Here is a 25,009-nt window from a genome sequence, read left to right as displayed (position 1 = left end):
CCCCATTGCCTTCCAGGGCCACAGCCATCACCAACCAGATGGGGGCAAGCACTCCCTTTCAATCTCGCAAACGCAGCTCACCTTCATGGCTCATTCGATTGCATCTTTCAGGTACTATTCCTCCACTCTGCTCCTGTGCCCCTTGGCACTGCCTCTCCGCTGTTAGAAACCATAGCATGGTCTAGTTAAGGAGGCAGATGGTTGTCCATCCCAAGGGCCAAAAGCATCCTGTATATCCACTGAGCCTGCAGGGTGAAGTGACAGAGGGGGAAGTGGAGAAGGAAGGAAAAGAAGGTGCTCCAAAGGCTCAAGATGCCTGCAATGAAAGTCAAGGCTTGGCATTGTTCTATGGAGGTCTCTCAATGGTCTGTGTGAAGGCTGCTGCAACGTTGGCTACAGAGGATGGTGCTCATCATTGTGCCATTTGATGGCTGCTCTCTGTAGCTGATCAGGTAAAGTTGCCATTGATCGCTGTAGACACAATCGCCTCCCATGACTGGCGATGAAGGTCAGGACAGTCCGTGCACTAGTGACTACCTGCCAGGTCACTCTGGCTACTAGACACTCTGAGACGAAGTGGGCAATGTTGTCCTTCCATCAGATAGCCTCGGTCATGCACTGCTTTCTGGGACACATGTGAGCTGGGCCATGACCCCATAGCATCTCTGTTGGAACCTGGTAGAAGAATCTCCAGTGGGTCTCCTACAGCTTGTAAGGGACCTGTCAGTCTCAAAAAAGCTCTGGAGACCTTCCCCCACCCTCCTCTCTAGGGCTTCTTCGTAAACTTCATGATGTATGGTGTGCCGCCAAAGCAAGGTGTTCTGTTCCTCCCTGTGAACAGACCAGGTGACGCCCCCATCACTGCTGTTGCTGGGGTAGAACAATACAAAGTCCTAAAGTGGTTTTGTGGGATGGCAGATTTTCAGAAGAGATCAGGCAAACACAAAGATATAATGGCAAAGAGTGGCACTCCGCTTCATCAACTGAAATGTGATGGATCCTCTGTATCACCATTCTCATCTGTCCCATCCCACGGAGACCCAGTGCGACAAACAAAATCATCCAGAGAGGAGAATTCCTGCTCTGAGGTCTTACTCTGGTCAGCCCTGCCATGGGTTGTGGAGACTCTATCTGGGAGAAGAGGGTGGAAAACCAAGTCCTCCTGCCCCCCAGGCAAACAGCCCAATGATCCCCCAAAATTTTGCTTGAGGAAGATAGTTCAGAGTCATCAGTCCAGGACTGGCAAGGCCAGACTCCCATCAGTCAGTCACTGGTAGGCCACTGCTCTCAAGAGGGGAAATGGGCAATCCGCATAAAAGCTTAAACCACCCCAGGGAGACATGTTGTAAAATTTCTGGAGGCAGGTACGCTGCAGCAAGCCAGAATGCCGTGGGCAGCAGGTATGTTTGTAGGCAGAGAACCCACTGGTAAATGGAGAGCTGCCGCACCCTCCATCGAGCCCAGTTTGCGAAAGTACTCGGACAGCACACACATCTCTCTCAAAGCCTTCCCATGCCTGCTATTGGAAAGAAATCCATCCCATTTGGGATTCCCAAGCTTCATTCCACAGCCCTCAATAAAAAGAGTGCTGTTTTTTTTTCTTTTTTGGTTTTTGTCAATAGAAAAAGGAAGAGGTGGGCCCGCTGCTAGAAGAGGGCAGAGTCCCTCAACCTCTGGCTTAGTTTGGTCTCCCTTCCATAAGGGAACAGGGTTCAAATGCAAAACAATGAACAAAAGGTGGGGGGGGGGATTGCAATCCAAGACAAGTGCTGATGGTTAGGGAGCACCGCCACAAATGAGTTTGTCTCCAGAATGAGATAAAATATATACAAGTTGAAAAGCCTGTATCATCTTGGAGCATCTTTCTGTGATTTTTGAGAAATCACGGAGGATGGATGAAGTGCAAAAAGGGGCAAAAGGAGGACCAAGTTACTTCAGACCAGTATAAATTGATACTGGGCAAATTTTGGAACAGATTATTAAGCAAATTATTATTTAACATTTAGAAAATAACTCATTGCAAGCCTAGTGTTTGGAATTAATCATGCAAAACCAACCTGATCTTTTTTTGATAGAGGGACCAGTTTAGTACTGAACATAGTGGGTACCTCGTCCTCAGCAAAACATTGAACACAGGCTCCCATAACATTCTCTTTGTATATATTACAAAAGTGGGTGACTATGCCACTCCCACTTCAAAGCTGGTCGAAGAATTGTATCCAGCAAATGTCCATCAATGGCTCTACCTACTCATAGAATCCGACTTCCTGTGGGTCTAGCCCTCTATCAACTCAAAGGTGGGTTGAAAGTGCTTCGACTCTTCCTTTTTTGCCTAGTTTTTTAAAATCTCATGTTCGAAAAGTTTTTGCCTGCTGCGGACATACTTGGTTCTCCAGATATCCTTGTTGTGATTAGCTTGCTAACATTTGCAACTATTGATCAACAACCCTAACCCATTTTGGGGGAGAAAAGCTTGAGACAGCTGAAAGACGCACACATAATCAACTGGTACACAAAATTCACTGGTGGGCAGAAAAGGAAGAAGAACCAGCGTTTCATCTCAGCCCTGGGGAAAGGCCATGTTGGTACAGCTAATGGCGACTTAGGTCAGACTCAGGGATCTTCCGCATTGCTTTCTTCCCATTCTTGAGTCAGAGGAAAGTACATTGATAGGAGAAGCATGGTCCCACAGTACCACATCTCAGCAATGGAGCTGGTCGGTGTTGCTGCTGGCATGTGAGGTAGCCTCAGAGTTGTGACTGCTGGAAAGCCTCTGCCTTCTCCCCCCAATGTCATCCACTGGCAGGATGGAGGGAACTCTGAGCAGTCCCTGTCTCTTCATCCACTGTCAGCTGGAATATTTTTCCTTATTTACTGGCATGGGAATATTGATCCCTCAGCATTCCAGAAGATTAGAAGGTTAATATTTTCCTTGCAAAAATAGCTTGTATTTTTAAAGGCGGTTGCACTGAAGCTCCCCATAAAGACACACCAGCTGGAAGGGAGGAAGTTGCTGGATCAGCACCACACAACCCTGTGGCTCTATTTTACGTCTGAGCTCTATAGCTCTCGTCTGAGCTCTCATTAACTTTAGATGGCAAACAAGTCCTTCTATTCATGGAAAGATAGTCAGACTCACTCCACAACTGGTCCACTTCTGTAAGCACCTTACAGAAAGGTATACTGTCAATATATATAACCACCCTTAACAGCATAATCTTGATGCCACGGGGAGGGACCCTCTGCTGATCTGCCAGGCCAACTGGAGCCCATCAGACCGTCCACCCCAGAAGGCTCCTCCTCCGTGCACCATACGTGGACCATCCACTGGGGAGGCCTAAGGCAGGCATAAGATGGGAAACACGACTTTTACGCCAGCCCGATTTCGGTTCGCTTCGGCGGAGGCGGCCACATGAAGAGGCTCCCTGGCGGGGCCATTCTCAGCAACTGGCCAGCGGGGTGGCAGCGAGCATGCGGGGCGGATGAGCCCTGACTTGAGCTGCATCCAGAGGCGAGGGCCAGGTCTGGGCGGCAGGTTGGGGCGGCCAAGGGCAAATCTTTCCTTCCCTCGCATCCCGAACAGCATTCGATAAGGGGCCTCCCCGGACGGCCCACTCCCTCCCTTCCAGCAGGACTCCCCAAAGCGGCGCAGGGCGAGTTCCGTCGCGCGATCCACCGCCTCCTTCGGGAAATTCCGCCTCCATGCCCACGTAGGGCCAGGCTCTGAGCCGCTCTGGAGACAGGGCGAAGGGCGGGGGAAAGGGAAGGAGCGGGCGGGGCTCGGAGCTTTGCTGGCCCTTCTGGCCTGGCGGTTTCCCGCTGCTGCGCCGGGAGAGCTCTTGACTGGCGCGCCCAGGTAAGCGCTTCTGGCGGCGGCGGCGGCGTCCGGGTTGGGGACTCCTGTCCCTTGCCTGGACTGCCCGGGACTTCGGTCGCTGCTTTGCGTCTCCAGCCGTTGGGACTGAACTACTGCGGGCCCCGCTGAGCCCCCGGGGTCAGGGCGGCGGCGGCGGCTCCCCCTCTCTCGAGACTGGTTGGACGGCCTTCGCCTCCGAGCTGCGAGGATGCAGCTGGGCGAAGCTCGTTCCCTTCCGGCGCGTACATCAGAGCAGCGGTGTGTCCATCGGGCATCGTGGACACGAGCTCCCGCCCTGTCCCTCGATTGCAGTGACGACGGGGGACGGGAGAGCCTCAGTCCGGCACGCCCGGTGGATACCAGGCAACCTTAGAGGCTTCCCAGGGCTGGAGGTGTGCCTGCGCTCCCGCTCTTCCTTCCCGGGCGCTGCATCCGGGACTGCTTCAGTTCGCGTGCAAGCCGCGTGAGAACTGATGTGGTCACTCCGCAGGCGCGTGGCCTTTTGCTTCCTTCCTCTCCCCACCCCCGTTTCCACGTCGGCATTGCGGAAAATTGAAGGACGCGTTCGGGAACCCAGCGTCCTCCGAATTGCTTCCCTCAGCCCAACATCGTGGCAACGTCAGAAGTGGTGGACTTGTAGTTCAAGAAATCTGGCGTTCACCAGGTTGCCTATCCCAGCTAGGCAGCGATAGGAGACGGAAGGGAGGCGCTAGACGGCTGCTTCGGCCACAGCGGCGCCCTCGCCTGAACCTTGCCCGGTGCTGACAAGCGAGAGGGTGCTGTTGGGTAACCAAAGCGGCTGCCTCTGCAGCCTAGGAGCCCGCCCTTGGTTGTCCAGTCAAGCAAAGCCCCACATCCGCTGAAGAACTGAGGCAGAGGCGCATCTGTGTCAGGGGAAGGCTTCCCTTCCCAGTTGCTTTCTGCAGAGGAGCTGTCGAGTCATGTTCTCGGCGCTGGCAGAGCTGTGGATAATTTACAAAAGCGCCAGAGTGGGTCCTTATTCCTTTAACCAGAATTATACAAACGGGAGTTCTTAATTAGTTTTCTGATGCCAGGGAAGGGTGGGAAGCTTAGTGCTAAATCCAGATCATACTGTAGAAACTCCTGAAGGTGCCCTGAGTCCTGCCTTGGTGGCAGCTTAGAGCTGGTCCAAGAGGGGCCTTCATGAATGTCCCTTTAAAGGTAGTGTGCATTATGGAGCTTGAACGATTCAACTTGGAAGATGCGCCAGAGATCCAGCAGGAAGAGGAGCAAAGTGAGGACAAAAGCAGGTGCCCTTGGATCAAATGCAGCATCCATGACACAGTTGCTAAATGGATGCTTCCTGAAGAGGCCAGAGCAACTTACCTTGAAAGAGCTAATTGCATCCCACCACCCATTTTCATCCTGGCTATCAGCTTAGCTGAGGTAAGAAGCTCTCGTGAAATCCACAAATACTCTTTCTTTTATTTGTATATTTCTAAATCTATGTTTCATGGTTTTTACTGTAGATGGAATGTTCCAGAATCTCTTGTTTAATCTATAGAATTAGTTTTCATGAACAGGTGACTCTAATTCCTTTTTTACTAGTATTATTTTTTAAAAATCACAATAGACCCTTTATTTCTGAATTTAATGTTTCACTGAGTCATAAGGGTAGAATGTCAAGGGGAAGGATCCAATCAGCCCTTCTTCCCTGATATGCTAGTCTTCAGTGTGTAGGGATTCTTTATTTCTGCAGGCATCTTCCACTGTGCTTTCTATCTGGTTCTGGTTTAGGTGCTTTGCAGAATGCGTCCTCTTACAGAAAGTGCATTCCGAAAGTATTCAGACCCCCTTCACTTTTTTCAATTTTTTAATGTTGCAGCCTGATACTACAATCGTTCAAATTCATTTTTTTTCTCATTAATCTACACTCAGTACCCCATAATGACAAAGTGAAAACAGAATTTTAGAAATGTCTGTACATTTATTAAAAAGAAAAAACTGAATTATCACATGTACTTAAGTATTCAGACCCTTTACTCAGTACTTTGTTGAAGCATCTTTGACAGCAATTACAGCCTCCAGTCTTTTTTGGTATGATGCAACAAGCTTTGCACACCTGGATTGGGGGATTTTCTGCCATTCCTCTTCGCAAATCTTTTCAAGCTCAATCAGGTTGGATGGGGACCATCGGTGGACAGCCATTTCCAGGTCTCTCCAGAGATGTTCAATAGGGTTCAAGTCAGGGCTCTGGCTGGGCCACTCTAGGACATTCACAGAGTTGTCCCTAAGCCATTCCTGTGTTGTCTTGGCTGTGTGCTTAGGATCATTGTCATGTTGGAAGGTGAACCTTTGGCCCAGTCTGAGGTCCTGGGCTGTGATGGAATGGAATTATGAAGGCCAAGCTCAGGGAAACAAACATTTTCTTAGCTCGCCAGAACCGCGTGGGAGGATCAAGAGGATGAGACTGGCATCTCCCTGAGGAATTCACTCTGTTGTGGCTGGAGGACTTTGGGAACTGGGGTTTTAGTCTGGGAAGATTCTTGCTAGAGGTTGTAGCTAATAAACATAGCTGGACTGAATTAGCATTGTCTCTTGGAGTTCCTTGGGCTAGGCCTGACATGAGCGCTGTGAAACAGGTTTTCACTGAGGATATCTCTGTACTTTGCTCCATTCAGCTTTCCCTCAACTCTAACCAGTCTCCCAGTCCCTGCTGCTGAAAAACACCCCCACAGCATGATGCTGCCACCACCATGCTTCACTGTTGGGATGGTATTGGGCAGGTGATAAGCAGTGCCTGGTTTCCTCCAGACATAACGTTTAGATTTGAGGCCAAAGAGTTCGATCTTGGTTTCATCAGACCAGAGAATCTTGTTCCTCACAGTCTGAGAGTCCTTCAGGTGCTTTTTTGCAAACTCCAAGCGGGCTTTCATGTGTTTTGCACTGAGGAGAGGCTTCCATCTAGCCACTGTGCCATAAAGCCTAGATTGGTGGAAGGCTGCAGTGATGGTTGTCCTTCTGGAACTTTGTCCCAGCTCCATACTGGAGCTCAGTCAGAGTGACCATTGGGTTCTTGGTCACCTCTCTTACTGAGGCTCTTCTCCCCTGATTACTCAGTTTGGCCAGGCGACCAGCTCTTGGAAGAGTCCTGGTTGTGCCAAACTTCTTCCCTTTGAGAATTATGGAAGCCACTGCATTCTTGGGAACCTTCAGTGCAGCAGAATTTTTTGTAGCCTTCCCCAGATCTGTGCCTTGCAATAATCCTGTCTCTGGGCTCTGCAGGCAGTTCCTTTGACCTCACGGCTTTTGCTCTGGTACAGGATGCATTGTCAGCTGTGAGGCCTTCTATAGAGAGGTGTGTGCCTTTCCAAATCATGTCCAATCAATTTAATTTACCACAGGTAGACTCCAATCAAGGTGTAGAAACAGCTCAGCAATGATCAAGAGAAGTGGGAGGCAACTGAGCTAAATTTCAAGTGTTGTTGCAAAGGGTCTGAATACTTATGCCATTGTGATATTTCAGTTTTTTCTTTTTAATAAATTTACAGACATTTCTAAAATTCTGTTTTCACTTTGTCATTATGGGGTATTGAGTGTAGATTAATGAGAAAAAAAATTTGAACGATTGTATCAGGCTGCAACATAACAAAATTGAAAAAGTGAAGGGGGTCTGAATACTTTCCGAATGCACTGTACTTTTTCCACAAATATAAGGCTATCTCTTTTATCCAAGAGAAACAGGTTGAATCCAATAGAAGAGAATCTCTGTAGCTCAGGGTTGAACTGTGGGGTCCTTGGTGCTCTCTGAGCTTGGTGGTTTGACTGCAGATATTAGTCAGGTAATGAAACATCTGCAAGCAAACCACCAAGCTCAGAGAACACCAAGGTTAAATGCCAGGGAAAATGCCTGTGAAGGAGTATAGTCATGTAGGTTTCTCAGTATAGGAATATTTTTAATATATTTACTGTTGGGGTGTTTTAATTATAGATTGTAGGTTTGAAAGCTGTTCAGAGTTGATTGACTATTGGAGTGCCATATCAGCCTAGTAAAATAAACAAGTAAATAAACTGAGCTCTATTAAGAGATTCCCCAAGAGGGGAAAAAACAACAACTGCAAAGTTTCCTTTCCTTTTCCAGCAAACTGCTGCAAAGGGTAGTTTTCTGCAACACGCCAAGCAACTGATTGCAGGCTCCTTGGGACCACAGAGGACATAGACCTAAGGGTGGGGTTAGGGTTAGGGTTAGGGTGGGGACAGGAGAGTGACTGTGTGGGCATTGTTGAATTCCTAAAAAAATTCAGTATCAAAGGCTGCTTTACAAGATGACTGAGAAATCCATGCTTAGAAATGTAGCTAAGAACAAAATGAGTGTTGCTTCCTTACACTATCAGTATCCCATTTAATATTTAATTTTGATTGTTTTAATACACAGAAGGGATATTAAAGTGATTAATTCTGTATTAATGGGTGGGAAGTAGAAGACTCCAGAGGGCAGGACCAGAAGCAGTGGGTCAAAACTATAAGGAAGTAGACTCAGATTAGATATTAGGAGGACTTTCCTGACCAGAAAATGGAATAGGCTGCCTCATGAAATGGTATCTTCCACGTTTTTGGAAGTCTTCACAGGATGGATAGCTACCTGCTCAAAATGCTTTAGATTTTGCACCTCAGATTGGACTAGGTGACCTCTGAAGACATCTATGATTCTGTGAGAAATAAAAAAGAAATTACAAACCTTTTTTAAATACGTTTTTTTAAAGGGAAAAGAAAAAAAGTACAAAAACATATTGTCATACTTAAAACAGACAGCTTGATCACTTGGAATAATATTGATCAATCTTTTCATTTTATCCATAACCAGTTCAGAGCAGAGAGTTGAATAAATGTCATTAATTCAGAATAGTAAATCAGTAGTTGCACAGTCTTCCCACTGTAACAGAATAGTCTTTTTTTTTTGGCAGCATCTAAATCTGTAGTCCTTCAGATATTGATAAATTCCAAATGTTTGATATATAATTCAAAATCTCATTCACATCTCCAGATCTTATTCTTCCCAAAACCAAGAATATTAAGCCAATATGGGACCTCAGTGGGGCAAGCCCATATCCTACGTGCCGGTGTCACCTCCATTTTCCCAAACTGGTGATGGGGGAAGCCTGTGTCCCCCCCCTCCCCCAGCTGTTATTGATCTACGCCTCCTAATTGTTTCAAACATTGTGGCTTATGGTGATAGGTTGTGGGAAGAGCAGCTGGTATCATCTGGAAGTCCATTCCTGTTGTTAACCTTCTGAAAGACCTATTTCTGGCCAACCTAAGAGGTTAGCGGAACAGGCCCCAGTTGCTTTGTTCTTAACCTGCACTGTTATCTGAATCAAATATCGGACTGAAAGGCTTCCCCTGTTTTTTTCTAGCTGGCAGCGTTCATTTATTATGCTGTTTGGAAGCCCCAGAAACAATGGATCACTCTAGATATGGGTATCTGGGAAAGTCCGTTTATATACAGGCCTGACAAGCGAAAGGAAGCCTGGAGGTTTTTGTCTTATATGTTCTTGCATGCTGGGTAAGCAGTCTGTTACGTTCACGTCAGCATGTGCCGGTGGAGGCTTTGGGTTGTGTTTTGCTTCGTCATTTTACTTTGGTTTCCACTGGGGTTTAAGCTGCTTTATGGCCTTGGGCTAAGAGCACAGATAGGTCTAACTGTATTTAATTATTTCATCTCCAGTTAAGTTGCTTGTGGTACTTGCATAGCTATGTTAAAATCTGAATATTTATATCTTTCTTAAATTTGTATCCCATTTTATCATTCAAAGTAATCTCAAAGTGTGCTGTGATTTTTTTTCTGAAGAAGGTAAGTATTAATCTTAGACTCATCTTTCCTTCTGCAGCCTTGAACATATCATAGGGAACCTTGTCCTGCAACTCTGCTTGGGGATTCCCCTGGAATTGGTTCATAAAGGACACCGAGTTGGAGCTGTGTATCTCGCAGGAGTAATTGCCGGTCAGTACTGTCAGGGAAAGGTTTGATGGCAGCTACGCCACTTTTCAACACAAAGCAGTATGAGAGTTATAGCCTGTTGAAATGCTGGGCCTGAATGTTCACATTTGGGAATCAAAAAGCGTCTCGCACTTTAACTTGCGTGTCTCTATCCAGACTTATACCTGCTTAGTCATGCCAAGCAGCCAGCATTATCTTGGTTAATTGACCTAACTCTCTTTAGGTTCTTTGGCAAGCTCCATCTGTGATCCTCTGCAGGGTCTAGTCGGAGCGTCAGGAGGTGTCTATGCTCTGATTGGAGGATACTTCATGAATATTCTAGTGGTAAGGGGGTTGCTTGGACATGGGGGGGGTGTTAAGATTTCCCTTTCAAGTGATTCAACCAGATGTAGAATCGAGGTGTCAAGAGTTATACATGGCAACCCTGAAATTTCATGAATTTTACAACTTTTTCTCTCTTGTTCCTCCCACATCTAAGATAAAAGGTAATATCTGCTATAGGTAGTCCTCATTTAATGACCATTTGTTCAGTGACTGTTCAAAGTTACAGTGGCACTGAACAAATGGTAGTTATGACTGGTCCTCGAAGTTATGGCTGTTGCAGTGCCCCTACAGTTATGTGATCAAAAGTTGGGTGCTTGGCTTCCTGCACACATTATGACCACACATGTGCTTCAACTCCCCCCACCTGCCTATCTTCCCACCATCTCTGTCCTTTTGGCCACCCTGCAACCATTGCTGCTTACCGCTGCCAATCCCCGCCGCCACCCACTGACTTTCGCCATCTTCTTCCTCCTGGTGCTGACGAGGTGCGCCTGGCTGAGGCTGCTGCTGGCCTTTCGCGATGCCTCTGCAAGGCCTCTATGACAGAGATGGGGGGGAGATAGGCAGGTGGGGGGAGTTGAAGTGGAGGCGAGCGTGGCAGGGCGGCAGCACCTCATCTGCTGAAGGGAGCTCGCTGGGCCTGGCCGGGGAAGGAGCTGGCACTCTGTGCAGAGCAGGAGAAGCACGAAGGACTACCGGCAGTGCTGTCGCTAAGCGATGTGGTCACCTGATCTTTCACCTAACAGCTGCTTCACTTAGCAATGGAAATTCCCATCCCAGTTAGGGATGTTAAGCGAGGACTACCTAAAGAGCTACAGCTCTGAAAGAAAGATATTCCCCTCCCTGCCTTGTGTCACTGGCCAAAGTTTTCATAATCCAAACCTGCTTTTACAAAGGCACAGAATGTCATCCCTGAGCTGGCTGAAATATACATCTGTTTGTGGGTCTTCAGAGAAAAAAAAATCTCAGATGGGAATAAACTTGTACAAAATACAGGCAGTAATAATTATTCTGTTAAATGGAGTCCTTGGTGCTTTCTGAGCTTTGTTGTTTGCTGGCAGACATTTCATTATCCGACTAGGTTACATCATCAGTGCTGGTCAGTGTGGGGTTTGCTCCCTGTTTATATACAGTAGCTTGCCCTGTCGGTGTTGGTGGGTGTGTGGTTTTCTCCTGGGTAGTTCCTTGATTAGGGTATTGTTTTCTGCCTGATTATTCGTTTCCTTCTTAGCTTTTTTATTGTCTCTTTTGAATGGTGTGTAAATATGGTTTATTTCTGCGTGTAGATATGGTTTTTTTCTATATGTCTGTTGATGGCTGAGCCATCAATAGATTCATAGCCATCAATAAACACATAGGAATAAACCATATTTACACACCATTCAAAAGAGAAAATAAAAGCAGGGATTAACACCAGACAGACAAACAAGCAGAAAACAACACCCTAATCAATGAACTACCAAGGAGAAAACCACATCCCCACCAACACTGGCAGGGCAGGCTACTGTATACTAACAGGAAGCAAACCCCACACTCACTCGCACTGATGATGTTACCTAGCTGGGTAATGAGATGACTGCAATGAAACAACCAAGCCCAGAGAGCACCAAGGACTCCACAGTTCAACCCTGAGCTACAGAGATTCTCTTCTATTCTGTTAAAGTCTAATCATAATGTAAAATAAATAGGACCATTCACAAGTTCTGCTGACTTGGTATTAACAAGTTAATTAACACTTGTAGTGTGAAAATAACTGTTATTATCATATTAGCTGTTGAATAATGCAATTGCCCCGATAGTGGATGGAAGGCCATCTATCAAGGATGCTGTCGGAGTGGGTTCCTGTGTTAGGCAGAGGGTCAGACTGGGTGTTCTCTTAAGATCCTTTCAAATCCTTATATTCTATGATTCTGTGATCTTGATTTGATCCATTGGTGATATAATTTAACTTTTTGCTTATAATTTGATATGGAATTATTTTAGAGTTTGTTGATATCTCTTTTTCTTCCAGAACTTCCGAGAAATGATTCCTCTGTTTGGAGTTGCAAGACTGCTGTTCATCAGCCTAATAGGTAACTTTTTTATGTGCTGTGTTCTGAACTTGATCAAGTTCCTGTACTAAAATTGGAGAAATTGCCACCCTACTTTTTCTCTCCCATCCTCAGTTAAGCATATCTACACTTCTATTCTTTCACATACCAAATTAGCCATAGGGGAAAGAAAGTTTGTGTTTTGACATCCTCTTTCAGCTTGGATGAGGCTGTTATGGGTTAGGGTTAGGGTTAATAAATAAACAGAAAAATGAAAGTGTGAGAAGCCATTTAATCTGTTATTATTAAAATTCATAAATTAAAAAAAAGTACTTGAGGGTTGCATGCTGATATAAACTGGGAGCAGAAAAATAAAAAAAGAAAAGAAAATTTGTCAAACCTCTTCTTCCAGGGATTCTTTAATAAAAGATAATTTATGGGATGGTGCCCCTGATCATCCTGCCATCCCCTAGTCTGTCCAGCTGGGGAGTTCCTCGAGCTTCTCCCTTTGGAGAGAAAAAAAATGCACTATCCTTGATTGATTTCTAGAAAAAAAATGGAAAGAAAAGCACTTTGGATCTTTCTGCCCCAAGCCCAGAAATACAGAACTTAACCAACCTTGCCCCAGTTCTGAAACATAAGAGGTAACTGGGCAGGCTTGCATATGCCAAAAAAAAAAAAAAGTAGAAATTCCCTTATAATGCGTTTGAAGCCAAATCTATGGATAGAAAAAAGAGTTTATTGGAGAGGAAAACATGCAGAAAACAAGGACATTCCAAGTAAAATCAATAGAGTCAGCCCACCAAAATCAGTCACTTGTTGCCTCCTTGACTAAGTCCTTGAGTTTCAGCAGAGGTTCATTGCCAAGAGAATGGTTGGAGAGAGATCACCTGGAGTGCCTGCTCTTTGTGCTTTTCAACAAGTTGGTTTCTAGAAGATGGGGATATGTGAAAGCCAGGCTTTTGGGGGAGATGGATTTTGGCTTTGCTCAATCAATGATAGTGCTGTATCAGTGGTGCCCTGGCCAAAGCAGCAAATCTGGAATTGTCTTGGGCTAAACCCACCTTCCTAATGACCTTGATGAAATTATAAGTGGCATTTCATGAGAGAGGCTCTTTTAAGAAACCAAAGCTCAGTTCAGCTCTCTCAGCATAGGATCAATTCATTGAATGTTTTAGTGGGAACTGTCACACCAAAAGAAGGGGCTCGTCGCCTGTGCCTTTTACATCTTATATAGTTATCCACAATATTTTTTTAGCATATTGGGGGATGTAACCAGTTTTGCTGCGTTCCCATTGCTTCTTAATGTAGCATATTCTCCAAGCTAAGTGAGGCAGGAATGATGGCTTCTTGGTGTGCCTTATGAACAGACGGCATCAATAATCGGGCTACTCTCCCCAAGGCCCCATTCCTTGATGCATTCCAATCTATCAGTGCAGATGGAAAAATCAGTCCAGTCCTGAACGAGATTCATTTCCTCACTCTTGGAATGCTCTATGGGTTATGTTGGTGTGCTCTGCAAACAGGTTACACAATGCAGTTTGTTTGGGGGAAGAGAGGTTATGAAGTATACTGGACAATTTTAATTTCTTCAGAGAAGATGGCTCCAGCTTTATTCAGCCTAGCCCTCTACTTTTTTAAAATAACTTCTACCTACACATTCCTCTGGGAACAACCTATCAGTGAGGGTGAGACACTGCAAATTTGGCTTCTGACCATTTGTATTAAATTCCTAGTTGGAACAGATGTAGGATTTGCTTTGTACAGAAGATTTCTCTCTCCTTTAAATGGGCTTCAGGTAAGTGCATATTTCCTGTTAAAACTCACCTTCACTCTCTTAGCTTGCTGGTTCATTTTGCTACAGTTCTGATAAATAATTTGGCATTCTTTTATTTCTTTTCTATGCAAACTTGCACCAGGTACTTCTTGCTACATTATCTGAATGCTGCATTTTCTCCCTTTCTATCTTGTATTAAGCTGAAATTGTTCTCTCTTCTTTTCCCTTTCTAGTACACATTGCAGGATTAGAGCTAATCAAGTCTATACTAGCAAATCGATACTGGAAATTGGTCCAGATGTCAGAGAACTGTTTACACATTTTAGGCTGCAGTGGAAAGTGGATCAATGAGGAGACTTGTACTGCTTTTTATTGCAGAATGTCAGCACACATGGTGGAGATCTAAGCATGCTTTTTGGATCTGCATTTGCATAGGGCTCCTGATCATGGCAAGTTAAAATGAACACCCTTGCACTATAAAGGTTCCATAGGTACAAACAGAATCAGTGGAAACAGCAAATTAATCACATGTAGAGCTGAGAGCTGCAGCTTGGAGATACGTTTTTAAGAGGACCATTGACCTCTTTCAATAAGGAAAGCAATTATTTCACAGAGCCCTCACTTCCAGCAGCATGAAATCAAGATTCTCCTTAGAACTAGGTACATTTTCTGTTTCTGAGTAGGTGAAAGAGAGAGATGGACTACTTTGGATTCAGTTGCCCACTTGGGTTTATTCTGGAAACCTTCTCCTTATCTTCCAGTTTCCTTTTTGTGGAGTCTCCACTCTTTATTCCTGTTTTGTTAAGGCAGAGTCCCTTACTTGGGAACTGTTCTTGCAAATCCATTTGCAGCTGTCATTGCCCATGCTTATGGCCACTGCTTTGTAGTGCTGGGCAGCAGCAAAATCCTGCATATTTGCCAACATTTCTGTTCTGGTTTTCACTAATGCTGCAATATTCTGTGTGTTGTCCTTTGGCTGTTTGCACCAAAGGTTGACTCTCCAAGAAATATAGCTACTAAATATATATATGTGTGTATGTGTGTTTTTTCCCCTAAGGTTTCCTTTGTGGCCCACATTGCAGGCGGCCTTGCTGGAATGTCAGTAGGTTATGTCATATTCAGCAATTTTGATAAAAAATTCATTAAAGATCCTAGATTCTGGATTTGTATAACTGTATATTTAATCTTTGTGGGATTTGCTGTAGTATTCAACATGTTTTTCTCACCAGCAAACCAGTAGAACACAGCATCTGATAATAGTATATAATTCTGAAGGATAATTTTAAAAATCTTTGAAAAAACAGGTTTATGTGATGTTTTTAGTATTTTCATTAGTATCCTTATTCCTTGTATTATAGTATTATGATAATATGACTTTTTATTTTAATATAAAGCAGCAATGCTTTTTAATTGCTAACTTGTTCAGACTTTCAGTTGCTTCTGACTCTTCGTGATTTGATGGACATCCTTTTGCTATAATTTTTTGTCAGTAACTAATTGAGTTTTTGGAAGCTTCTGCTTGTATCATCAGTGTTAGTATCTAGTTACCATGTCTTCTGTCAGCTTTTTTGATTGTCTTTGATTTTTTTTTTAAGCATTGAGGGTCTTCTCCAATGACTCTTGCCTTTGAATTATATATTGCAATTATTTGCAGTGCTGTATCAGTTTCATCCATACAGAAACTTTCTAATATCTGACAAGCTGATCGTGTATGCAGATGACCTATCTTGAGATGCACCTCGCCTGTTTCTGGTTTGGTGAAAGCTTGCTGGTGTTCAGATGCTTTGGAAGAGACTTCCTTTAGATCATCAGGTTGCACTTCATCCAGCATAATTTCACGCCTCATAAATGGGAGTAGACTGATTTGAGTGGACAAATATATTCATTTTGAAGGGGAGCTAATAAATATTTCATCAAGTCGGGTTTCAGGCTGGGGTATGGGTCTGAAACAGTATTGACTGCACTTGTGGATGAAGCAGGACGGGGATGATGATGAGGTACTGCACATGGTCACCGATGCTTTGGTCACCTCCCAAATGGATTACTGCAATGTGTTCTATATGGGGCTGCCGTTGAAGAACCTCCAGGTTTAATTGGTCCAGAATGCAATGGCACAGGCAATTATTGGTGTGTTTCATTATGCCCACATCATACCTTTGTTCTGCAAGCTGCACTGGCTCCCAATTTGCTTCCAGGTGCAATTCTAGGTGCTGGTTATTACTATAAAGCCTTATGTGGCATGGGGCCAGAGTATTTGAAGGATGTCCTTACTCCCCTTGTTTTTACCCACCCCATTATGTCAGGCAGAAGGGGTTCCCTCTGGGTCCTGTCAATCAGGGATTGTTATCTTGCAGGACCCAGGAAGCATGCTGTTTCTGTACCTGCACCTGCCTCCTGGAACACCACAGCACCAAAGTTTGGCTGACCCTGACTCCACTCACCTTTCAGAAAGCCTTGAAGACCTGGCTCTTTTCCTAGGCATGGGGGCCAGAACTGCTGCAGAGTGTTTTCTGGAACCACTTTGTGTTAGTTGGCTGGGATATACATACATACATAAAAATAATTTATGTTGCATTTTTAAATCCTTGTTAGCTGCCTGAATCAAAATGGGTGGCTATATAAATCAATTAAAATAAATACAATTAAAATAAATATATAAACAATTGGATGTGGGGGTGGTTGCGGACTGAGTAGAACACTCTGGCACTTGTAGTTCTTGTTGCTTCTTTGGTATGAAGATATACGCTCGCCCAAACTCTCTCTCTAAACTGTAACAATGAAGGAAGGAAAGTGCTTCTTCCATCGGTACCTTCCAGGTGTGTTGGATAACCGCTCTTAGGATTCCCAACCAGTGTGTTTTCGGGAAACAACTTTAGTCAGTCTCCCCACTTAAACTAATGCAAAGAGGTATTTGGAAGTGTTTGGTATTTCCCCTAAAGAGCTTTCAAGGCCCTTGCATCTGTTCTTCAAGCATAAAGGAAAGGGGAGGTGTGTTCCAATCCCTCTCTCCACATTCTTCCACTAGCTAAACTATTGGGACTGTTATTAGCTAAGAAGGCCTGTGGCTGGAAATGGTGACATTTAATGACGGTAAATATACAATGCTTGGGTAAGACTAGGCAGTTAAAGGGGATGTGAAGCCAAGGATGTTATAGATTAGGCAATGCTTGGACAGGAGAATGCCTGGGAACCCCACAGTTGTTGAGTTTCATGCTGGGTGAACACTGGGGCAAAACTTGGGTTGCTATTTATCCCACTGCAGGACAGAATGATGAGCAAATTTTATTGGCAGCTCATTGGTGGGGCTTTGCTAAAGGCCTCTGGCTGAGAGGCTTCTCTACAGAACTCCATAATAGTAAGATGCTTTGGAAACTCAGCTTTTGGTAAGGGCTGGTCAGACATAGTACATCCATGAAGAGCTTGTCTGTGACCCTGTGCCTACAGATCCTGTGCCACGCTTCCTACAGCAGAGCCAGGGGGGCTGCAAGTGGGAACTTCCAACCTGCTGAGTCAGAGTATACTTTCCCTAGCTGTGGCCTGACCTTGCTCTGAACAGGACGCATTTTTGCTAGCTCATTTGTGTGGCCAGGACTACCAAAGCTTTTTTATTTTTTATCTTTTTTATTTTGTTTTGTGGGTAAACTTCAAAGGCCCCATGGCTAACAAGCTCATTGACCTTCCTGGAACATCATCTATGTGGAGCTGGATGGTCTAGACACCACAGGGGAAGAAAGCTGGTGATGCTGGATATCCAGCCCCCACTGCTCTAGATTTGTTCTAATAGTTTTGCTAGGTCCTGTCCGAACATAAAGGCTTACTTCAGCTGGCTCTCCAATTATCCAACAGGGTGTATAAAGAGCAGGATAGTTCTGGATTCTTCTGGCTGGGGGTCTGGTAGACTTGCCTAAGTAGTTGTGTAAAATCTGCAGATCACTTGTCTAGAAAGAAAGGGAGATATGTGAGGAAGATGACCCACAGCTTCCAAATTCTGCAGGCTTTTTCAAAAGGCAGACTTTACATAACTACTTAGGAAAGTCCTCAAGACCTCCAGCCTGAAGAATCCAGAACTATCCTGCTCTTTATACACCCTGTTGGACCCATGCTAGCAAAGGTGTTCCCAATGTGCTTTCTGTTCCCAAGGTTTTTAACAAAGTCATTGAGCCTGAGTGGAGGTCTCTAGGGCTGACAAAGAGAAGCATTTCCTTCACTACCAAGCACAATACCTTAACACAGCCATATGTTGAGCTCAATAGCCCCTCTCCCCTTAGATGACCTAGTGGCAGCACTGATCTTGGGAGCCACAGTAATCAGGAAGAAACCCCTAAGCACTCAGACAAAAAAGCACAAATTTCATGAAGGTGCAGGTTCCCTGCCTTTACCAGGGCCTCCATCCTATGGGCCAACAGCTGAACACACTCATTCCCCCGAGGATAGGGAACCTAGTGCTTGTGGCTAGGCTAGAGAGCATCCAGTGCTCAGATGAATGGCAGGCAACGTTGCTACTAGGAAGCAACATGGACCCCAAAATAAAAACTGAGTACAAAAGACCCAGAATGTCCTGTGAGTGAACCTCAGGACAAGCCTTAACAACCTCAACTCCCCCAGGTAAAACTACTTCCTCCAACTATGGCCACAAACATCAATTACTGCCTCAGCCTCCCAATGGGAAGGACTAGTGAACCCACACGTTATATGGGTCCCAAAGATGGTTACGCGGTTGCACCACAGGCTCCACGCTCCCCAAATTATTTCACGTCAACTCCCAAATCATGCAACTCAGCTAGTCCTAAGCAACTAAATAGATTCCATGATACAAGATATTTTCTAATCTTTTTTATATTCTTCATTAATAAAGAGGCTTTTAGAAATCCTAGGAAGGACAAACTCTAGACAACTGGAGGACTGCGAATGTCCCTATGTTTATTTATTTTTTAAAAGACAAACCGGTTGGGAATATATAAAGAAACTGATCTGTGAATTTTTGAACATGCCATAGTAAAATGCAAACGAGAAGAAATATTCGTAGCCGAGACGAATCGGTAGCCTTGCCTCGAAAGATGCCCCTTCCTGCGCTGCTCGGGGACGACAGATGCCGGAGCCCCTAAGGCTGAAGCGGCTGCCCGCCCCCAAAATAAAAACGCTACAGCGGCTGCCCCCGTCTCAGTCGCGCCCCTGCCGCGATTCCCGGAGGAACTTCAGCTCCGGGGCTGCTCCCGGCCTGGGTTCCCAACGGGGCCCGCGCGCCCGGCTTGAAAGCCACCCAGGATCTCCTCTCCCGGGAGCCGCGCTGGGCGGCGCAAGCTCCACAGCGAGACGCGGAGGCGGCACCAGCTGCCGGCCTCTTTCACAGAAACTGTCTCCGGGCGCGCGGGGCGACCGCTCCTGACCCCGCTCGGCGGGCCGGGCGCGCGAAGCGGGGAGGGGGACCGAAGACCGGGACTGGGCGGGGCCTCGACGGCGCCGCCTCCCCCTCCGCCAGAAGAAGCGCGGGTGGCTCCCGGCGCCACTCCGCCCTCCGAGGCCAGGAGGAGGAGGGGGCGGTGCCGCCTGGTATCCATGGCGACGCGCGGACGCCGCGGCGCTCTCAAGAGGCGGGCGGCGACGCAGGCGCCCTCCGGTTTCCGGCGCGGGTGGCCCGGCGGCGGCGGCGGCGGCAGCAGCAGCAGCAGCAGCAGCAGCAGCAGCGGCGGGAGGAGGAACCGAAGGCGCGGATGGCCAGCTACAAGGTGAGGGGCGCCCGCCGGGCCCGGGCTGGGGGGGCCTTGCGAGCCGCGCTGACTCCCTCGCTCCCTGCGGTGTAGGCCGCCGACTCCAAGCGGGAGCAGTTCCGCCGCTACCTGGAGAAGTCCGGCGTGATGGACACCCTCACCAAAGGTAAGCCGGCTGGGCGCTGGGGGGCCGGGCGAGGCGGCCCTTGGCTCTGCCCGGCGAGTCGCCAGTCCTTCCGCTCTCTCGCCTTGCAGTTCTGGTGGCGCTGTACGAGGAGCCCGAGAAGCCCAACTGCGCCCTGGAGTATCCTTCGCGGGGCGGGAGGGCCGGGGCCGGGAGCGGGGTCTGTGCTGGGCCGGGCCGGGCCTCGGAGGCGCGCCGGGCCTTAACTCGCGCCTCGCAGCTTCCTGAAGCATCACTTGGGAGCCGTAGCGCCGGAGAACCCCGAAGTGGAAGCCCTCCGCCTGGAGGTTGCCGAGATGAAGGAGAAGTACGAAGCCCTCCTGGAAGAGAACCGGAAGCTGAAAGCGAAGGTAAAGCCCGGGGCCCGTCCGCCGCCTCCCGGGGACAGGCTTGGCGCTGGGCCTCGGGGGGAAGGAACGGCGGACGCGGCTTCTGCTTCCCGTGGGAACTAACCGCCTCCTCCTCCTCCTCCTCCTCAGCTTGCTCAGTACGAACCGCCGCAGGAAGAGAAGCGTGGAGAATAAGCCTTCTTGTGTTACTTCAATAAAAGATCTGGAAGGACACCTGTCTGGTGGCGCCCTGTAGTCATGAGTCTTTCAACTTTTATTTGTGGGGGTGGCCATTTTTAACTGGACCTCTTTAAGTGCAAAGCTCAGTGACTTCCCCGTTATCCATGGCTTTGGGTATGTAGGTCCCCAACCTACGACCATTCACTCAGTGACCGTTCAAAGTTACAACGGCACTGAACAAATGGTGGTCATGACTGGTCTTCAGAGTTCCCAGCAACTGCAGACATGTGATTGCAATCTGGGTACTTGGTAACCAGTTCACGCTTACGACTGGTCACAGAGCCCCACAATCAAATGATCAGCATTTGCAACCTCCCCTGCTGGCTCACCCAGACAGTCTGTGGGGAAGCCAGCATGGAGGGTTGTAAGTGGCTAAGTCTCCCCCATTCACGCACCCTCTGGTGCTGGCCACTCATGCACCCTCCAACCTGCCCCATGCACCCTCCCCAACCCGCACTGTGCCCCTCATGCAACCTCCCTAACCCTTGCGCACCCTCCCTGCCCCTTGCCATGCCTCCCCCACACCCTCCCCAACCCTCACTGCGCCTCCCCCGCACGCCCTCGCTCCCTGCCCCACCCAGCAGCAGCCATTTGCCTGTTTACCAGCCTTGGACTTGCAACTTCCTGCCGGCTTCCCTGCTGACTTTGGTTGTAGGAAGCCGGCAGGAAGTTGCCTCGCCTAATGATCATGGGATTCAGTTAACGATTGCAACTGGGACTACAGGGATTGCTGTCGCTAAGTGATGCAATTGCACTTTATGACCACATCACTTAGCGATGGAAATTCTGGTCCCAATTGCCATTGTAAGTCGAGGACTATCTGTATTGATAGGTCTTGAAGGTTTACACATTCCCCCATAGAAATGACATATTCTAACCATGTTTTTCATTCTAAAAAAGGGAAATTATAGATCGGTGACAGGATGTTGTAGTGATATATTTTGGAATAACTGTTAATGGTACAGAGTTAAGCTGCTATTTACTGGGTGAAAAGATGGAATGTGCCTAAGATTGGGAGGAAGGGAGAATAAAAATAAGGATGCAAAAGTTAGTGAGTATATCATTTCAGGAAGGTTAGCTGTAGTAAAGTGTTAGAGTTAATTTTCCTGTCTTTATTACCCTAATAAGAAGGTAAAAGCTAAGAAATACAAATATAATGAAATTTTTAACAAGGTAAATCAAGTCCAAAAATTATAGAAGTAATATAAAGATGTTTACTTTTTATTGTTAAAAATAAATGTAACAGAAGTTGAAGCAAGTCCTTAGAATTATTACATGTATATAGTCTGCTGAATAAATGTATTAGGGTTATTAGAAAACCCTATTCCGGTCAGCCAAATTTAATCTAACTTGCCACTTAGAAAAAAACAGAAGCCTTAAGGTCGATTTCTAAAATTCCACTTGTTATTTCAGGTAAAATTCTGTATTTGGGAAATAAGACCTCCAGCAAAGGGGTACATAATCACGAGGCAGCACTTACTATCTGGAAATTCCTTCTACTATCTAACTTCTCTACAGTAGTTCTCATCCTTTCCACAGTGATGACAGAACAAGTCCACGCCTTCCCTTCAATAACTCTTTAAATATCTGAAGTCTGCTATCATATCTCTCCTTAGCTTTCTCTTCTGCAGGCACCCAGTTCCCTTAATTGTTCCTCATAGGAGTTGGTTTCCAGTTCCCTCATCATCTTGCTAGCCACCCTCTGAACTGGCTCCAGTTCGTCAATGTCCTTTTTAGGCTGCTGGACAAAGTATTCTGAGTCGGACATGATAAAGGCAGAGTAGAGCAGGACACTTACCTGAACTCTGTGTTCCAGTTAAGCATGCATGCACGCATGCACGCACACATGCATGCATTCATTCTTTCTTTCTTTCTGGCAGCTGCACTACACTCTTAGGTTATGTTCTGCTTGTGATGTATCAGAACATCCAGACTTTTCACATGTATGCCATGCCAGGCTAAAATTCAAAAAATATATTTGACTTTTATTTTTGTTTTCTGGGCTATTTGGGATTCCACCCAATTTTGCGTGATCTAAAAAACTGAGCTTTACTTCTAATCCAAGTAATTTATTTCCTTATTTTATTTATTTATTTATTTATTTGCATTTATTGGCCGCCCAACTCCGGTGGACTCTGGGCGGCATACAAAACTAGAGAAAACAGAAAAACAGCTAAAAACATTAGACAGACAGCAAGATCAACAAAACAAAACAGGCCACTGAACAAATAATAAACATCAACCTCAGGCCTGGGACCAAAGGCAGGTTTTCAAAGTTTTCCAAAACCCTAGGGGAGAAGGCACCATCCTTATCTCTGAGAGGACGCTGTTTCAGAGGGCAGGGGCCATGACAGAGAAGGCATGCTTCCTAGGTCCCACAAGGTGGCAATGTTGATATGCACTGGAAGGCAGAAATAGACAAGTGGTCTCTTGGATATCCAGGCCCTCTGCCACACAGGGCTTTATAGGTAATAACCAGCACCCTGAATTGCACTTGCAGGCAATGCAACTCGCATAGCAGTGGTGACAGATGGGGACACTGAGAGGCACCCATTACTGCTTACACCACTGTATTTTGAACCAGCTGCAGCTTCCAGGTAGTCTTCAAGGGCAGCCCCACGAAGTAATCCAATGGTAATAGTGACCAGGGCATGAGCGACTGAAGGGCCTCTTGATCAAGGAAAGGGCATAACTGGCGCACAAGATGAACCTGTGCAAAGGCCCTCCTGGCTACAGCTGCCACCTGCTTTTCAAGCAGTAGCTGCAAGTTCAGCTGTGAGCCCGAGTTGTGCACCAGTCTTGAATGGGGGAGTGCAGCACCATCCAAGACCAAGAATGGGTACATCCCTGACCCAGGGGGCCCAAACAGCCACAGCCACTCAGTCTTGTTAGGACTGAGCCGAAGCCTGTTCTGCCCCATCCAGACCTGAACAGCCTCCAGACACTGGACACTGACAGCTTCATCTGTGCCACTTGGGGTTGAGATGCAGAGCTGGATAGGTCCCAAACCTCACCCAGTGGTTTCATGTAAATGTTGAACAGGAAAGGGGAGAGCATCAAGTCCTGAGGCACCCCACACGTGAGGGGCCATGGACATAATTTCCTCCCCCCCATCAACACCAACAGGAACCAGAGAGGAAGGAGATGAACCACTGGAGCACAATGCCTCCCACTCCTAACCCCTGCAACCAGTATCTGTGGTCAACAGTATCGAAAGCTGCTGAGAGATCAAGGAGCACTAAGATAGATGCACCACCTCCATCCCGGCTCCACCAAAGGTCATCAACAAATGTGACCAATGCTGTCTCTGTACTGTGATCTGGCCTGAAGCCAGACTGAAGTGGGTCCAGATATAGGTAGTCATTGAATTACGACCATTCATTCAGCGACTGTTTGAAGTTACAACAGTGCTGAATGGACTTACGACCAGTCCTCGAAATTCCAGCTGTTGCAGCACCCCCGCAGTCATGTGAACAAAATTTGGGTGTCCGGCAACCAGCTCACACTTATGACCAGTTGCAGCATCCTGCAGTCATGTGATCACCATTTATGCCCTTCCCTCCTGCTTCCCCCAAGCAAAGTCAATGGAAAGCCGGCAAGGAAGGTCGCAAATCACCCCCACCCCAGCCTTTCTTTGCATGCACCATGCCCTCCTTCCCCCTTCGCTCACACACACCCTGTGCCCTCTTTCCTCAGCCTCCCTGCTATCACACACACATGTACCCTGCACACTCTTTTCTCGGCCTCCCTGCACCCACATGCATGTACACACCCTGTGGGCTCTTTCCTCAGCCTCCCTGTGATCATACACACATATCCTACACCCTTTCCATGGCCTCCCTGCAATCGCATGTACCCCACACCTTCTTTCCTGTTTGCCTGCGATCCACCCGACACCCTCTTTCCTCAGCCTCATGCTGAGCATCCCCTCCCCTGACCTGCATGCAGCCTGTGCCAGACCTCCCAGGGCCTTCCCCACCCCCACCCCTCCGCGACACCCCCGCATTCTTACCTGGGACTCCCTCTGCTTCCCACTTAATGACCTGTGCATCTTGGGTTACTACAACAACTGACCATCAACTACCTGGATTGCTGTTATTAAGCACAATGTCCCAGTCCCAACTGCAGTCATAACTATCTGTAATCCATTTCCTCCCAGCTCCTCTGTAGCTGTCATCCAACCACCTTTCCATAACCTTCCCCTGACCTTTTTCAGTCATCTTTCTCTTAGCCATTCCTCATTTCTTCTAATTTGATAAGCCTCCCTTCAGCCAGATGATGAATAAAACTCTTGAACTGCCCAAGGCCCAGGTCAGAGCCACTTGGCACCCAACTCAGTATTACAGAAGGATGTGATTGGTGGGCTAAGCTGAGCCATTTTCAAAGCAGACTTTTGCTAGAAATGGGTGGTGGTGTGATAGTGTGGAAAATTGAGAAGTACACTGAAGAGAAGAACCATGTTTATTTGGGTGCCTGCTTTACAAGAAAGAGGGACCCCAAATGATGGGAAAGTTAAGATTTTTATAGACATTGAGGGCTACAAGGTGGAAAATTATAGGGACCTGATTTGCTGGCCAGTTTGGGGGAAAGTGTGTAGGCAAG

At 46.8% G+C, this 25,009-nt stretch overlaps 2 protein-coding genes across 8 annotated transcripts; both read left to right on the top strand.

The window, feature by feature from the left end:
• Positions 1-3,734: 3,734 nt before the first annotated feature.
• On the top strand, positions 3,735-16,603 carry RHBDL2 (rhomboid like 2). Of its 7 annotated transcripts, XM_088154312.1 has the most exons (8): positions 3,735-3,856; positions 5,039-5,263; positions 9,232-9,380; positions 9,706-9,818; positions 10,039-10,139; positions 12,151-12,211; positions 13,906-13,967; positions 16,301-16,603. In XM_088154312.1, exons 2-8 carry the CDS (start codon positions 5,051-5,053, stop codon positions 16,544-16,546), a joined length of 945 nt encoding a protein of 314 aa, XP_088010438.1. In that variant the 5' UTR covers positions 3,735-3,856; positions 5,039-5,050; the 3' UTR covers positions 16,547-16,603. The 7 variants fall into 7 exon arrangements, with proteins under 7 accessions (XP_088010438.1, XP_007441475.2, XP_007441470.1 ...); XM_007441413.4 differs by having other exon boundaries at positions 3,803-5,263; positions 16,301-16,602; XM_007441408.4 differs by lacking the exon at positions 16,301-16,603 and adding an exon at positions 15,004-15,540 and having other exon boundaries at positions 3,803-5,263.
• A 2,908-nt stretch (positions 16,604-19,511) lies between these two features.
• MYCBP (MYC binding protein) lies at positions 19,512-20,422 on the top strand. Its single transcript, XM_088154332.1, has 5 exons — positions 19,512-19,672; positions 19,748-19,820; positions 19,910-19,958; positions 20,059-20,188; positions 20,318-20,422. The coding sequence occupies exons 1-5, from the start codon at positions 19,658-19,660 to the stop codon at positions 20,360-20,362; spliced, it is 312 nt and encodes a 103-aa protein (XP_088010458.1). The 5' UTR covers positions 19,512-19,657; the 3' UTR covers positions 20,363-20,422.
• The last annotated feature ends 4,587 nt before the right edge of the window (positions 20,423-25,009 follow it).

Source organism: Python bivittatus, unplaced genomic scaffold (genome assembly GCF_059951505.1).
Source record: "Python bivittatus isolate LINGU-HERP-01145 unplaced genomic scaffold, Pbiv_v1 ctg000040_np1212, whole genome shotgun sequence".
NCBI lineage: Eukaryota > Metazoa > Chordata > Lepidosauria > Squamata > Pythonidae > Python > Python bivittatus.
Note: the sequence above shows the minus strand (reverse complement) of the source record. Positions and strands in the feature narration are given on the sequence as shown.